Raw genomic sequence first — 17,880 nt, 5'->3', positions numbered from 1 at the left:
GCCATTGTAAAATTGATCAGGCTATAAAAGCTGCTTGCCGCCTGCTCCCCAACCCACCGTGCACTTCAAACACAAGAATGTGGCTGCGGAGGAGTATGCGTAGCAGTGGAGAAAAAGAAAATGACAGAGGAAGAGAGTGGTGAAGGAGAGAAGTGAGGAGAAACAAGGTGCAAAGTTAATAAGAGACAAATGAGGGGAAAAGACAAGATTGTGACGAGGAAATATTCCTGTGCTGACACAGCAGAGAAAAACTACACTCTTCAGTATAGTTCATTTGATCATTTCTGCCCACAATATGATGTTCTTGTACATGATTTTTAATCTACTTTAAAATATGTAGTTTTATAGAAGTAACTAATTATTGTATTTTTGTGTCTTTTCCACTTCAGTCCAGTAGATATTGTTTGTAACCAACTTAAAACCAACAAATGACACATTATCAGTGACGAGAGTATAGATAAGTATTATCATAGATTTATTATATTTTGTTATCACTGTTTTCAATTGCTTATGACTCACTCAGTCTACAGTTTAAAGACACCATGCTCTTAAGAGACTGACTAACCTGTTATGGGTATTACTGTGCTGATTTTTTGTAAAGGAGCATCAAATTAAGCCAAAAACCAAGGAAAATCCCAACAAAATCACTTCTTTTCACATCACTCCCTTCCAGAAAAAATATCTAGCAAAGACTAATCTTCTGTCCCCTTAGGAAAGAAAATGTGCACATTCTTTTTCTGAACTTCCATAAGTGCAGGAAACTTTTCAGAAATTGCAAAAATGCCACCTTACAACCAGTGGTCACACAGGAGAAATTGTTGATGCTCTTTGTGGACAGTATGCCACCTGGGTCTTTCTATCACAATAAATAAGAAAATTCTAGAAGTGAATAGTGGGGCTGTTGGCTGAATCAGTGGTAGTGGCTTGGCAAACAGCGTTTTTCTTTTAACTTTCAATTCTCCTAAGCATCCGTGCTTCACAGCCCCTAGGGCTATTGCCTTTCTCAATCTGTCCCTGGAGAGGCAGGAGTTATGGTCCCTGTCGATTGAGGAGAAAGGGATGTTATTCCCCTGTCACCTCCTGGTCGCGCCGCCATCCTCCCTGCCCTGATCTACGGCCTGAAACCCCCCCGAACGCTCTTCCTCCCTCCCTCTTCCACACTTTGCTTCGTCGTAAGCTGCCGGCTATGTCGTTACCATGGGCTGTTGAGATGAGGACGATGGAAAAATGTTCTGGGGGGAGAAGGTGGATGTGCTGATATTGGTTTAGAGCTGCTGTTGGTAATAGTAGTGAGTGTTTTAATACAGTGTTTAGAAGCTTGCAGAAAAACTGGTGTAGAAATGCACTTGTAGAAATACAACACTGTATATCAGACAAAAGAAGGACAACTGTGCAGCGTGTGATTTAGGCTGTAAAATTATTGCATGGTGGAGCTTTATATAATGCACACCTCTAGTGTGATGGTGTGGGTCAAAGGGCAAACTTTGAGACAACATGGCCCTGGGGAATTGACCAGCCCCGGGGTAGATGCAGGTCCTTGAGTGACACTGTGGACAGAGGAGGTGTGACAGGGTTAAACATGAGAGGCAGTTAGAGGACTGTTGTGTGATATCAAAGATGCATTGGTTTTTGTGAATCATTAATAGGTTTAGTTCAAGTTGGTTTATTTTTCAAAGACATTAAAAATGTATAAGATTTTGGAGTTCATTTTAATTTTGTCTGATTTCAATTTCAGAACTTCTGTGCTTCTTATTTTGCATGCATGATTAAATGGATTTCAGATTTCTGTTTCTGTAGTTTAACAAAGAAATATCAGAATGCAACAAACCATAAACTGCCACGAACCATCAGAACAGACACCAGTACGCCTGGCAAATGATCAACAGAAGACTTCCAGACCTCCGAGTGCTCAGGCCCATTTCCATAATACCGACCTCTCAGCCTCTTTTAGGCACTACTGCACCTTAGGCAAATCCTGAGTTTGTGAGGGCCTCTCTGGGTGAAGGAATAAATAAATAAGCAGATAAATAGATGAATAACCCAGAGGAATGGGAGCCTATGCGGCTTGGCCATCCATCATATATCCTATTACCACACACTCAGCGGCACTTGCAGTATGTATAATGTAGTCAACCTCCATAAGCAGATACAAATTCAACTCTTTTCCTCCTCAATTTGTTATATCTGACAACGCTACAGCCAGTGCCTTGTTTCTTTGAATTATGAATAGACTCCCTTCACCAGACTTTCACTGAGCGTTATGCAGAACAGCTGCCGAAAACAAATTCAAGAAGCTGGTGCGTGTTGTAGCGGCTGGGCGAATATGCATAAACAGTTGCGCTTAGAGCCACTTAAGAACAACCAAATGGGCTCAATATTTCATCTTTTGATTTGTTTCAGCGGGTGTGATAAATATAATATGCAAGAGTACAGAACAAGTGCACTAAACGCAGTGGTTTTTACATGTTTCAAATGATGTAAGCGTGATTTTGAGATTTTTCAAAAGAGTGAGAAATGGTAAAGAAGTACATTAACTGACAGTATGAATCTTAATTTGGGCGGCTTCAGTCAATAGGGCTTAGAGCCACAACTATTACATATACAAACAAAGTGAATGGAGGAAATTGGACATAAAGTTGTCAGAAAGAAAAGAAGGAAAAAAACAAAGAGAGGTAGCAAAAAGCTAAAACTTGAGTAACAAGAGACAGTGAAAGAAACCAAGTAGGAAAGAGTAAGGGGAATGTAAATACTTGGCAAACCAATAGCACATTTTGACCACCGCCTGTTTGTTTGGGTATTTATACTGTAAAGCTACAATCAAGTCCACAAAGCCCACATGACAAGAGCCCATTTCATGGCCACACATCCTCTAAACAGCCAAGCCAACAAACCAAATCTCAATCTTCACACACAGCCTTATACAAAACTAAAAAAAGACATTTGCATTTGTCAATCACTTCAAATAAGATGCGGGAAAAATGCATCAAATTAAATTTGTGCACAGAGAAAGGGCAGGGGAAGACAAGTTGTGAGGAAGTAATTTTTTGGGACTTGGCTGAACTTTCCAGCCCTGTTTGGTTTGAGCAGATGTAGAATTAGTACACATCACTTTGCATCAGCGAGATACTGAACATAAGCTGCCGCTCAGAGGCCAAATACCTCTCTGTCACACAGACACACACGCACACCTCGCCTGCAGTGTCTGTGATTCTGCTGCTGTGGTAATTATCAATGTGATGTCAATTCCCACGGCAACAAATGCTTCTTATTCTTGGTGTCTCCGTATATCACTGGCCTATTACACACATTGAAACTAACACAAAACATAAGTGTGCTTGTACATCCTGCACACACACATACATATATAGCCAGCAATAAAACTTAAACTTCTGTTTTTAAATTGTCTAATTCACAGAAAAATGTTCTTTCTAGATTCATAACAGATCTCAGACCACACAGACAGAAATTAGTATGTAATTCCAAAAAAAATTTTTTTTAAAAGCAACTGTACTGAAGGGCAGTACTTTATATAACGTTATTTATTGTTATACAGTAGACCCTGGCCGATTAATTGGGCCGATTACAGCGTATCACCGATTAATCAACATCAGTCAATATGTAACCGATGTATTAGTTTATTTTGCTGCGTAGACATTCGCCCTGCTCCTGTGTGTCTGTGCTGCCCGGAGACTTACGGGAATAGTAAAACGTGTTCAATTTCAGTTTCACAATCACAGACCGATACCCCCCCCCCACACACACACACACACTACAACAATCACGGACTGCTATCTCTCTGTCTTACAAACTATTCACCCCCCACCCCCGTATATTGGTTATCGGCCAATATATCAGATATCGGCTGATATATTGGTTATCAGCTTTTTTTAGCCCCAATATTGGTATCGGCATCAGGCCCAAAAATCCCATATCGGTCGGCTCTATTATACAGTACAGGGTGGGGAAGCAAAATTTACAATGAACATTTAGTTGTTTTTTTCTCAGCAGGCACTACGTCAATTGTTTTGAAACCAAACATATATTGATGTCATAATCATACCTAACACTATTATCCATACCTTTTCAGAAACTTTTGCCCATATGAGTAATCAGGAAAGCAAACGTCAAAGAGTGTGTGATTTGCTGAATGCACTCGTCACACCAAAGGAGATTTCAAAAATAGTTGGAGTGTCCATAAAGACTGTTTATAATGTAAAGAAGAGAATGACTATGAGCAAAACTATTACGAGAAAGTCTGGAAGATACTATTAAAGAAGAATGGGAGAAGCTGTCATCCGAATATTTGAGGAACACTTGCGCAAGTTTCAGGAAGCGTGTGAAGGCAGTTATTGAGAAAGAAGGAGGACACATAGAATAAAAACATTTTCTATTATGTCAATTTTCTTGTGGCAAATAAATTCTCATGACTTTCAATAAACTAATTGGTCATACACTGTCTTTCAATCCCTGCCTCAAAATTTTGCTTCCCCACCCTGTATGTGTTGTATGTAAATGTTGTAATTACAGTTTTCAGTAGCAGTATGCAGTAGCATTAACTGCATAGTCCTCTTTTGAGACATGTACAAGTAAATGAGTAAAAACACTAAAAAGTAAGGTGAGGTGGCAGGTACAATAGCTGCCTGTATTTTACACTTGGACTGTCAAGCATTTCTCCATGACACTTGCTCAATTATTCTACCATTTCCAGCCTTCACAATTTTTGATATCATTCATAACCATCATTCTGTCATCCTATTATTTCAATTTTTATAACATACTTTCCAAAGGTTTCAACAGCCCATCACCTAGAGAAAACAAACATGCTGTAAACACACGAGAAAACTTTTTTTTTTTTTTTTGCCATTTTTTTTGAGGAGACCCTGTTGCATGTCAGTGGACTGAGTTAAACATACATGACAAGTGATGGTGTGCGGGTGAAGGGAGTTAAGGGGGGAGTCAACCTTATGGTGGTGTCAGCATGGGGATCTGTGTGTAATCTGCAGAAGATGCATGCAATAGACCGCCACACCACTTTATCTACAAGGCCCCTAATTGCAAGGGATGCTGAGGAACACATGTTAGGAAAAGAGGAAGGGGAAGGAGTGTCAGATGTCAGCAGTGTGCAGGCATATGGTTCCTACAAGATGGGTTGCGTAAACTGGAAATGACAACAGAAATAAGAACGCTTACAACGGAACTTGTGTGGATTGCACGGTACTGTATTACGTTCTAACCCAGCTTTCCTTTGTTAATTTTGTCACCTGTCAGAGAGTTTTACAAGTATATTATGTGTGATTAGTTTTGCAGAAGAATGACACGAACTGGACACAACATAAACATTCACAGTCCAATCGGCTGTGTGTTATGAAACAGGAAAAAAAAAAAAAACTGTAGGAAAACATAACAGCCTTCTGAATTCAAACCATGAAAGAAAAATAATGTCTGTGCCATGTTTGCTTATTGAGGACGATTTAACAAAGCAAAATTATGTGAGGTAACTCTAGTGACCCAGCACATTATTCCTGCTTAAAAGGGCTTGTAACCTTCACCTAAACATTGTGTGGGGCCATCTCATCAGGAATGCAGCACATACACAAACACCCACATAACCCTTCCCCTTTCAATTCAAATCCCCTTACAATCCATCCCTATTCTTCTTTTATCCCTTCATTATGCACTTGTCCTTCTCTTGCGCTCACGTCAGTTATGTACCCTCAACAGAACCTAGTCTCTGCCTTGGACATTTGCGTCAACCAACTTGAGTAAACAGAAAGATGGAAAAGGCATAAACGTATCAAAAGCAGACGCATCCCCCCCCTCCATCACCCTGCCCATCAAGAAAGGGCTGACCTTGTACAACCAAGATACCGTTATCACTTAGGAGATGGGGAGGTAAATGTTTAAAAAAAAAAATAGGGGGCCCATCTGTTTGTATCTTATAGAAAGAAGACATATTGTACCATATGTGGAGTATAGAGTCGGAAAAAAGACATTGCAATTGTAAAGCCGAAATCATTGTTCATAACATGATTTGGGTTTTTGTACCATTTTATATAAACACTCCTTGATTAGAAATATATTTCACTGCTGTTTGCAAAATATTATCCTCCATTTTCTTGAAAAACACTCTCTTATACTTTAATACCTAAACTCTTCAGCTTCTTTGGACTTTTGGAAGATATTTATAATTTTTTGCAAGGCTGTGAAGGAATCTCCTTCACAAGTGTGAACTCTGCCTTCCTCTCGCTGATTTTTTGCAGCTTCAATTGCACATGAAAAAAAAAAAAAAGACTATATCGTTCCAAACGCTTTTAATATAGAGTTTACTGTGATGATTAGTTACTGTGCCATGAGACGACATGCAGTAGCATTAGTTTGCGCTGTATGAAACCTGTCCCTGCACTCTGTCACATGAAGCTGATTGCATTTGTACGCTCTAGTTTGATGTCAAGAGCAGACCTGAGCTGCGGCTAATGGGCTGAATAATATCATCCGGCAATCACTTATTTCTGTGATTGTGTTACATCAGAAACAATGTTTTTACCGCTGAGTTTCATTTGTCTGGTTGCGTCGGAGGTTCATTCATGTAAATGTGACATAAAGGCTGATTTAACTACTCCACTCTGCGTGAATCAATGAGACAGTAATAGTGTCGAGGACCATGCAAATCACCTGCAAAGGAAACGCTGTAAATCACAGGCTGCGAGGTGCAGAGAGCGGCAACAAGGAGCAATAACACACAGTACATGTAGTATTCAAATGTGAATGTCATGATTGTACAAGTCATAAACCATGACCTACGTAGTATTTAACAAGTGGAGATGCTGCACATTGCGAGATATTCAGTTATTCTAATTTGCTACCATTAAATAAATTATTTTATAGCATCCAACAGGGTATAAAATAGCATAAAAGCACCTCCATTCAAAACTATACATTAAATCGTTTAAGTGACATAAATGTAGAAGATTTTCTTATAAATAGCATATTATAACCTAAATAATGTCTATCACGTCATCTCAATCACTGTCTGCAATAATTTTTTAAATAATATTTTAACCACATACAGCATTTTTCTTTTTAGTGATGTTTTGCTTCTCATATACTTTATAATTCCCTTTCACCTGCATATTCATTTTTCCAGCATCTGTTTTTGTTTTTAATAAATCAGTGCAAGTAAAAAATTAAAATCCTCTCTGTAAATGCTGCATCATCCAGGGCAATACATCTTGCAGCATTAGGACATGCTTTGAATTACAGAATAAAACTGGGGACTGGCCTCTCAGTCTTTCATACCCTGCTTTGAAATTCCTGCCTCAAATCTTTTCCATAACCAAATGACTCTTAACTCTGCTGAGTGCAGCATGGGTCAGGCAGCTAGATTGAAGCCAGGGTGTCTGGTTAGTGTTAACAGGAGATTTCTGATTTCACTCACTTTTTGCTACTCTGCTTTTTCAGAATGCCTTGCAATAATGCCTTATGGAAAACACACACTCATGCACACGCACGCACACACACACACACACACACACACACACACACACGTAAATCACTCACATACACACGTAAATCACTCACATACAGACACAACACACAAAATCTCTTAATAGTGTTATATTATTTAATTGGTGTAAACGCTTAGCATTTCAGACAGCAGCTGAACAGTGGGAATCAAAGACTTTCATAGCAAAGCTACCACTTCTGAATACAGCATTTCAAAAGGCAAGGCTACAGGTGCTGTCCCTTTAAAAAGAAAAATGCACGTTAAGAAAAAAGGTACACAACCCACAAAATATTTGACATATTCTTATACATTCAGATTTCATCTTACTAATTAAAAATATCACACAATGTGTGGCCTTCCCTGTTCATTTTATTTGACTGTGGAACGGTTGTGCTTTTTGTGAAGCAAGGCCAGCAGAGTAATCAAATTAGCACGCAATATTGTGACTTACTATTATGTTCAATGTCAAAGAAAGCTGGTTGAAATTCTCTGATCAACTGGAAAAATCTGTGAATCAAAGATGCCAACCTCTTCCTCAACACTTAATACTTCTGTGACCCTGATGAAAGAACAAAATTCCTGACGATAGCTGTATTTAACAGTTACCAAGAAATACAGAAGTAGCAATTATCTGATTTCTGATTCCAGTGGTGGCTGTTGTAAAATATATCCCATGTAGGGTCAGACCATGGATATGGATCCAACATACTGTCCCCAAAACTCATTTCTATATTTCTATTGCTTGTCTAGTGCAAAAGCAGATACATTTTCATAAATCTTTCAACTTAAGCCACCAAATGTGCATTATGGTCTTGACTGAAACTTGAGAGAACTCAGAGAATATCAGGGTGCCTTTCTGTCTGCCTTAGTATTTTTATGGAAGTATCAATGAATGCACTAAATTAAAAAAAGATTAAATCTTCCTTATTATCATGTTAAAAATAGTTACTGGCATGTACATTAGAGGCTCGTAATACACTGCAGGACTGTCATTAAATGTAACTCTAACACACACAGTTATTTTAAAACTCGGTAACAGTGGAAAGCAAGTGCATAAAATCTTAAGTGACAGTTACAAATAACTTGTACTGATGAAAACTGAAGTGAGGCAGATGTGACTGGAAAGAATTATTATGAAGTCGGATGACACTAGAATTTCATTATTTGTATGGCATCATACACCCTCAACTTGACAAAGATGATGGATGGTGAATAAAAAAATCCTACCTGTCAACTAAAAAGTTCACTGATGCTTCCATTTGATGAGGCTTAATACTAAGACACTAGTGAAGCAGTGGGCAAAAAACAAATCTCCTTCCACTATTTCTAACGGAAGTTTGCTACTATAACCTGTGGTTTGGAGGGCCTCATCATTTTTTTGTATTTTATATTAAACATCTCCTTTCATATTTTTTTTATAATCTCAAAAGAATATGCACATTGCTATCAGTGAATAATTGCAGTGAGACCAGGAACATGATTTCCTTTCTTAATGTATGGTATTGGTCTGACGGCTCACCTCGGGTCCCCTCATCCTCTTTCCTCAGGCCGGAGGTACTGCTGCAACTGGACACATGGGTGGGCTCCTCCTCTTGGCTCGGATTGGATCCAAGTGGGAAACTGACGGGACGAGAGCTGGTGACGGAGCTGGAAGGTCTGGAACTGGCACAGTTCTGTAGGAAATTACAAAGCAAGACCAGTATGAGAAATGTACAAAGTTTAATGGCAGCTCATTTTAAATTTTACTTGTGTCTAATGAAAAATGAAGAATACATCTCATTTAACCCTCGCCACCATCAGTCCTGAACATTAAAAAGATGTAAGAAATATATAAGACTACTTTACTGACCTTCCTACCACCCCAGCCTCAAACCTGAGCGGCTGCTCTAAATTGTGTATTTAGCATAGAACTCCATGTTTTATATGTATAACTTGTCTTGAATCGAGATAAAAAAAAAAAAATACACACAATCACAATAAATCCACTTATAAATCCACTTGCATGCTCTCAAACTGATTTCAACAGGCTCTAGGACATCTTTTGCTGCATGAGGTTTGCCAATCAGACAAGAGTGCCTCCCATGGAAAACTCTCATTCCAGCTCATCTCTACATAGTAGGCTACTGATGTCCTGCTTGAGTGCAGAGGACAAACACACAAACACAAGTGGACAGAGACAAATACACACGCTACCTCATGTCATAGTAAGCCACTGTGGGTAAACTAGCAAAGAGTTCAGCAGAAAATGAACAAACATTTCATTTAGTCTTTTAACAAACATGTATTTACTGTATGAATACAAAAAAGAAACATTAACCAGTAAATACAATTCAGATCCAATTATTTTGCTCTGGAGCCAAAATGATTTCAAGCCAGTTCCAACAAGCTCCCAATATCTTGTCAAAACTTGAATTAAGATCAAAAAAACTAATCCACTTCCAATTTATATCTATATTTCAGTGGTGTCAGGGCAGGGCAGGGAACTCAAGAGTATTGTGAAGTGGGGGGCTGTTTTTTATTTGGGTCTTGCAACTGACAGCTTTATTTCACAAAGCAATCTGGCTGTGTGCGCACAAGAGGAAGGTCAGGGTGGGTCAGGAGATACTTGGTATCAAGCAGACAAGCTACACTGGTGGAAGTGACTGTGTATCTGTGTGTGTGTGTATATGAAGACCGACTCCCTGGGGTTTAAAAAGCTGTGTGTGTGACCTGCGTTCATGTGGAGGGCTACAAAAAAGAAGAGGGCTAAAGAGGTCAACAGAAGTGTGGAATTAAAGAGGGGAGATTGTGTGTTTAGGTTTAGCGGAATTTATATGAGAGGTTGTCAAGGTCAGGGTGTGTCATGTCACTGTACCAAGAAGAATATACTGATATTTTTCACACAGCATTTTGATGTATTTTGCTATGTTACATACAACATATCTAATTATTCTGATTTGCATTGCTGAGAGATGTTTTAAGCATAGCGATTCCTTTCCACAAAAAAAAAAAAGCATCACAGTGAGTCAGTCTATAACTATGGATTGAGTATCCAGCAGCTTTAGTATTAGCTGCTTGGCAATGATGGAATTTGAGCCCTCTGGATGAAATATAATCAACTCATGCAATGTACAAAAATCCCCCCACAAGGGACAATGAAAGTTTCAATGACCTTTTTAAATGTACATAACCATTTTAAATGCATAAATTGTAGTTGCAATGAATTTTCCCATTGGGTTAACCCTTCAGTCGTTGCAAATAATACAACATATAAACTCCTCTATCTCAGACAAGTGCCATTCGTCTTCAAATGACCCCATATGTAGTAACACCGCCAAAGCCTCTTTATCCCTCACCCGGCGAGGCACGATACCCAATCCTATGTTTTACAACAAGGGGATATATAGGGGCATGTGCGGTCATCTAGAGCCAAATGTCTCCTATCTAACCAAAGGACAGGTAGATACAGTATTTCAAGCAGGATTTATGACACAAAATAGCATTAGCTAAAAACCGTCAGGCGGCAGTGATGGCTAAAAAACGCATTCTGGTGGCGGAACCCGGTAAGATTGGAAAATTGCCACCACGAGAGGTGAGAGGAAGCAGTAAAAATGATGGTAGATGGAGGGGGGGCTCACTGATAACATGAGCAGCCAATATATCAGACTGCACCTGGTGGCTAGGGCCCCCAGGCCCCCTCCCAAATCAACTCACACACACTTCAATTTATGTATTTATTTTATTCTTCCTCCAACGCTGTCCATCTCTGAGGTGGGAGGTCAAAAGGAAGTAGGGGTACCCTGATATTTGAAAAAATCAATCTGCTGTTCTCAACATTCTCATTCCTTGAAGTGGGTAAGGGCGGGGAAAATTGGGAGGCACATGTGTGGGTCAGGGTGCAGAGGGAGGGGGCAGGACGGAGGGGGAAGTGTTGCCGGCCATAAAGCGTGACACAACACCCTGGGAAAAGGAGTGCAGTTAATGTGATCACTCATAAGGGACAAGATGCATTGTGTAAGTGTATGTTTGTGTGTGTGTTAGTGTGTGTGGCAGGGGCAAAGGAGTGTGGAATGATGAGAGTGGCTGTTTGTCAAGGTGCTAGGGTCTATAATTGTCGGTATGTGCGTGTGGTTTGTGTGTGGCAGAGACTAGTAACTACCTTCAAAGAGCTTTGCGTAGGCCATGATCTTCTGCAGCACATAGACACACTGCGCACAACACACACATGCACACAGATAAGAAATACATGACCACACACACACACACACACACACACATACACACAACATCTCACCATTTCAGCCAAACAAGGTATAAATACTGTCCTGACACTTTAATGTCAAGGGACGGCTTGTCCTGGATTAGAAACTTGTAACCCACTGCGGGGCCTGACATTGCTGGGATGAAGGTGCTGCAATGGGCCGGCTGAAAAGGGGGGGTGGCTATTACGGAGGGTCTATGTTTGATGTATAAGGGCATCTAACATGGACTGTCGAGTAGTGAGAGGCAAGCAGATGTACAGCGTTGTTTTGTGGCCAGTTTTCATTGACATTGTTGTGGCGGTGGATTTTTTTTCCACAAGAAGCAAAAGCTGTGAGGAAAATTGAGTCAGCTGCTGGATGTGCTTTAGAGACTTAGGCTTGTACACGTTTATCTATGAATACATACACACTCGCTCGCAGAGAAAATAGAGAGATCACATACTGAAAAATTAAGCGCTTTTCTCCTTTCCTTGATCCTGTTGACCGTGCTCCGAACCTGAAAGAAAGAGATTCAGAATGAGAGAGATACAGTGAGTGTACATGACACAGCACTCAATGCAACATACTTGCAATAAATTTAAAGAAAAATCACACGTAACACTACTGAGTGCTCCATGTATAAACTGAGGAGAAAAGAATCAAATGTGAAAAAGAAATGCAAAAAAAGGAGGGGAAGAAAATGTGAGTTTTGTTTTACAGGCAGTGAAAAGATACCGTTGGGGTGGTGTGTTCGTGTGTGTGTGTGTGTGTGTACGACAGGGTGTTCCAGTATGTCCCAGTGTCTAATGGCACTTGAAAGTGACACATAGAGCTGGCAAACTAAGGAGACGACTTCAAGCTATCATCTGTCAACATAGAGCGCCGTGACCAACAAATGGAGCTATTGGAGGAGAAGGGACTGCCCTAGCAGAACAGATTACATTTTTACACTCTGGATGAAACAGTGTACAGCATGCCTTCATTTACTCACTGCTTTGGTTGGATCCAAAATGTAGTATATTTGACCTAAGTTAAAACAGATATATAGTACATACATGCAACTTCAGTATAAACTGAATTAAATTAAATCATCTCCCAAACTCAGTCTGTAATTTACCTGTTCTCTTGTGAATTTTGTATTTAGTGTAGCAAAATAACAATCATAATTTTTATACTTTTGAAGAATATTATGCTGACACATTTCATGTATAGCTTTTTTCTATTGTTTAATCTATTTTATTTTGATAAAATATAATTTCTAAATATCGAAATACTTATTGGAAGGGAATGACTGAATAACAGCAGATATCGACAACAGATATTGTGTGATGGGCCACTGTCAAAATAGAAAATAACACAGTTGTTTAATACATCTGTGGTGCATTTTTTTTTATCACCAAAGAAGACATGTCATTTCCCTAAAAAAAGAAAAACAAAAAACAAAACAAATCTAAATCCATTAAAATAATGTGATTGTAACTACATTTTTTTCAACCAAAGCAGCTTAAATTTTCAGTTATAATTTAACAAACATAGTTCGTACAAATATGTATTTGATGGTAAGTAAACTAGGATTTAATCAAAAATGCATTATTTGTTGTAATAGTTAAATTTTATTGTAATTTCATTTTGAAATTTTTCAATATTACTGTGACTATCTGAGATCATTTATTGAAATTATTGGTAAAAACAGACAAGATAATTATCCTGTTCAAAAATTACAATAAAAGAAAATACTGCATAGTGTTTTAGTTGAACAGCTGAACATTTTAAATGAAAAGCTTGTAGCACAATAAGGTCTGAGTTAGTGCTGGAGGTGTACATGTGTAAGTAGTTGTGCTCTTTGTCAGCTCTCACTGTAAATTTGTTGCGGCTAGGCACTCATCACTGCAGCCCATCCCAGCCCATCCCACCACGTTAGTGAATATGCATTATGGCTTATGGCTTCATTAAGTTGCAGTGTGTTATAAATTATGACACCACACTGAAAAAACACACACACACTCAGAGACGGCATGTGTAAACAGAGAATGTTTTGCATATATACCACCGTTGAAGGGCTACATAATAAAGAGAGCCCAAGCCTTCTGACAGGACACCATCGATAGCGCTGTGTTTCCAAATTTCTCCTATTATTTCTGACAAGATCCACAGAAGGTCTTCGACACAGTGCAGATGTTGTAAAGACACCGTCTTAATGTTATTTAATGGGGGAAGTAAGTCCAGGGGATTTCACTGATATCAAAAGCAGCCTGCGTGCTGAGGCAATTACATGACACAACTTAATTAATCATTTGACAATGAGGGGAAGGGCATTGTTTAGATGATTGTTATGTGTTTAAGGGGTTTTGCGCGCATTCAAGGTTTCGCAATGATGCAAAGTGTGGTTCCCCATGTAAATGGGCGCTAAGCGATTACCATATGAAAGAAGCGCACCGACAACACCTGCCGACATCCTTGGAGCTGATGGAAATAAAAGGTCATCAAAGCGTGGGATTACAAGGTGACCACCAAGGAAAAGCTAATTGCAATGAATAATGGAAAGCTATTGTCAGGTAATTAGCAATTAAAACACTGCATTTTGAGTGTAATAGCGGTAGACACAGTTTGTCTTCTATGCCATATTTGTAATTATGGAGCTTGGAAACCATCCTCATGAATGGAGCATTTTCTGACTTTGAGGCAGTGGTTAATTCATCACCTTTCTTTAGCATATCAAAGCAAAATGTCTTAATGTGTGGTTAATTTATTCTACATGATCAACAACTAAGGATAATTCTCTAAAGTTATTTCTTAAGTGAGTAAGTTTTTCTAAATACATCTGTAGACCACTTACTATTTCAGCTCAAAATCTTTAGAATCAAATGCGTTATAATCACCTGACCTTGCAGGAGATGACAATCATCCTCTGGAGTATCTGTTCATCCATACTTCCCAATAAAGCAATGGGGATAAAATAATGAGAATGGAGTGAACCATTCTCAGTGACCAAGGCTGTTATTTTTTTTCTCTCCATTCCTCTCTTATTAAAATAAAGAGAAAAAAAAGAACAATTTTTGACTATTCCCTTTCAAAATTTTGTTGTAGGTGCCCAGTAGTGTGAAGCCTAAGAGAAGAAAAAAAACAGTAGGAATTCTCAGAAAAAAAAAAAAAGATTGTGCAGATGCGAAAAAATGTCAATGTTTCTGAGTTTCTTCCTTCAAATATTACATATCCTTGGGCTACACAGGGTCATGGGGGCAGGGTAAAGGGAGTAACTTTAATGTAAAAAAAAAACAAAAAAAACAAAGCATGTAAGAGAACCTGTGGCAGACATCACTTCAGCATAAACTGCGAAATCCCTGTTCTAGGTGCAACAGGGTGGGCTCTTGGAACCAGATTGCCTGCATTTGAAGACATATTAGACTCATTCTGAGGTAAAGAAATCACAACTATTCATAGATACACGTGATTAGACACTAATAAAAATACTGTCTGTGACTTGGAGAAAGATCTTCACCATGGGAAATAAAAAGTACAGATACCTGAACTGTGTCCTCTATGTGGAAATGTTTAGATGAATACTTGTGATGGTGATAACAAAGGAACAAAGAAACATGGTGTAACTACTTAGCTCAGGCTCTAAAAAAAATCATTGTTAGCACTACACAATGCAGCTTGTACACTGTGATTATAATTACATACAACAACAAATAAATGAAAAAAATGTGTCATAAAAACTAAGGACAATTGAACTATCTTATTCAGGTAACAAAAAACGTATTCTATAATATACGAAAGGCATATTATAGTACGGTGAAATTCATTTTTATTTCACTCAAAATGCATCATACTTACTGTGGAAGGAGGCAGGGTACTTACAGATTGAGAAAAAACATGTGCAGGATGCTATCGGAGTTTCTGAATTGTTACCAAAATTTGTTGGCTTTTTTTTTCTTTCTCTTTTTTACAATTACAAATGAAGTTGGAGAAAAAGAGCTGAATTTTAAGAAGGCTCATCACCGATACATTTCGAGAGTCCAGGCCTATTTACATAGAATAAGAGCTACGTTTGACCAAGAGTGATTTTCATGACTTCAGTCTCATCCATTTAATCTTTTCTGTCTCTCACCGCCCTGGACACCCTCCACCCCCATGTATCTAAATGGTAATAACGTAGTATCTCAATGTGATATTTCCTCACTCCTCATTGCATATTGCTACTCGCATACTGTTTTTCTTTTTTTGTCCTATGTAGACTGCTGGGGCCCCCACAAAGCCCTGGCCAGCAGCTTTGTCAGGATGCTAAATGGAGGGCCGTGAGTTTAAAAACTTAAAGAGGCAGTGAAATATTAGCCAATGTGGGTGAGGAATGAGTGGCTGAGAACCGCGGCGTGTCAGTGTTTAATGGTCGGACTCGGATGCATATAAGTTAGTCCAAGCATGAAGGGCAGTGGGACGCTCGCGTGGAAACGATGTCCCCTCCCCTCTTTGCGATCCCTCCTCCCATCCACAGTCGCACGTTCACACACATACACACTCCTACTCTCACACCCACACAGCTTTTAAGCAGGGAGCCCATCAGAAACTTGTCATTTCTCTCATTCACTCCGACAGCCTTGAGACACAATGCAGACTTACCTCTGTGTTGTACACCCCATATATCAGGAAGATGAACAGGCCCTGCAGACACAGACAAAGAAAGAGAGAGAGAGAGAGAGAAAGAAAGAGAGCAAGAGGAAAAGAAGGAGGACAAAGTTGTTACCATTGTTTTCTCTCTTACCCTGTTGCAAAACACAAAGGAGTGAAAGTAATGAGTGGAGCAAGATTTGCAGGTTTTTTTGATTTGCACGCTATCCAAGCTAGACAAAACTGTTGTGAAAAGTAATGAGAAAAGACGCAGGGCTTGAAAGAGTGCAACTTCTCCAAACTGGGCCACCTCTGTAAGGCTTAGCTTGCATTTGTTTCGTCTACAATGCTCAAGTTCCTCATTCCAGCCCCCACTAAGCCATCAAAGGCTCAAATCCAAGGTCCCACACAGCTTTATCAAAATAGAAAATCTCAAGTGTCTGAGTTCAGTCTCTTATGCGCACAAACACACAAGTATAGGACAGAGTGCCAGCAAACACACAAACACACACATCATCCACACATTCAGATGCATATGACACATATAGCTAAAAAAACAGACAAATCCAGCATGGGCACATATGAAAGGACACACACTCTCTCTTTCACACACATACATACACATACATAAAGAGAGCAACCCAGGCCAGACGAGACTATCAAGGAAATCCATTGGAGGAAAGCGGAAAAATAGAGAGACAGAGGGAGCATAATGAAAAAAATGACACATAAAAGAAGATATTTCATGTTCACAAAACTCCACGGCTAGTACCCAGGTCCCAAGAATGCCATGCCCTTGGATGCATAAAGGCTGCACTTGTGGTCACAGAAAAGCTATTTTTCATTCCAATCCATTGTAGCATCCATTGAATGTACAAGCATTGAATGTACAAGCATAATGTAATGCTGTTGCTTCAATGGAAACATTGAAACCAACATTCACAAAGCCCTGATTGAACTGTGCCACAAAAGATGTACCGAGAAAAATGAAAAGGCAGGTAAAATCCTATAAATTTCAAGGCTGACAGACACGGTAGATCTTTGATAAGCCAGCCGTACATCGATGTGAGTTGAGCAAACAAAAAAAAAGGAAGAAAAACTTTTTTTAAAGTACACCTTTCTCCTTTCCCTGTGCAGAGAGAGCTTGTGTTGCTTTATATTTAAACGAAGGTAAGAACACATCCTGAGGCCAGGCAGGCACAACCTGCTCAATGCATCAAGTCCAGTTTGGAGCATCCAATTTTTGCCACCGCCATGCATCACCACTAACAACATGATTTGGGGGCCCATTCAAAATGACAGGCGGACGATGGCCAACTATGATGACCTCTAGCCCGAGCTCCTGCCCATTCACCTCATACTGCTGCTATCCTGTCCTCCAGGAACTGAATTGCCCCGTCTGTTGGGTTGTCAGATGACACGTTAGGACATCCATCCTCTTTAAACTGACAATTCCACTAGTGTCTGACATGCTGAAGACAAGAGACAGGCAGAGAGTGCAGTGATTTTATCCTTACACTTTTGCTATCAGGTTTATGCGGTTCTGGT

At 39.4% G+C, this 17,880-nt stretch overlaps 1 protein-coding gene across 2 annotated transcripts in view; it reads right to left on the bottom strand.

Moving 5' to 3' along the window:
- Positions 1-17,880, bottom strand: part of LOC115418668 (adhesion G-protein coupled receptor D2) — a 98,828-nt gene that overhangs the window by 37,033 nt on the left and 43,915 nt on the right. For both annotated transcript variants that reach the window (XM_030133210.1, XM_030133211.1), the window contains exons 21-23: positions 16,345-16,386; positions 12,188-12,241; positions 9,024-9,177 (exon numbers count right to left, since the gene is read on the bottom strand). In XM_030133210.1, coding sequence (XP_029989070.1) covers positions 9,024-9,177; positions 12,188-12,241; positions 16,345-16,386 — 250 coding nt within the window. The remainder of the gene's footprint in view (positions 1-9,023; positions 9,178-12,187; positions 12,242-16,344; positions 16,387-17,880) is intronic.

This window comes from Sphaeramia orbicularis, chromosome 4 (assembly GCF_902148855.1).
Source record: "Sphaeramia orbicularis chromosome 4, fSphaOr1.1, whole genome shotgun sequence".
In the NCBI taxonomy this organism is placed as follows: Eukaryota; Metazoa; Chordata; class Actinopteri; order Kurtiformes; family Apogonidae; genus Sphaeramia; species Sphaeramia orbicularis.
The sequence above is the reverse complement of the archived record's forward strand: the minus strand, read 5'-3'. Positions and strand labels throughout refer to the sequence as shown.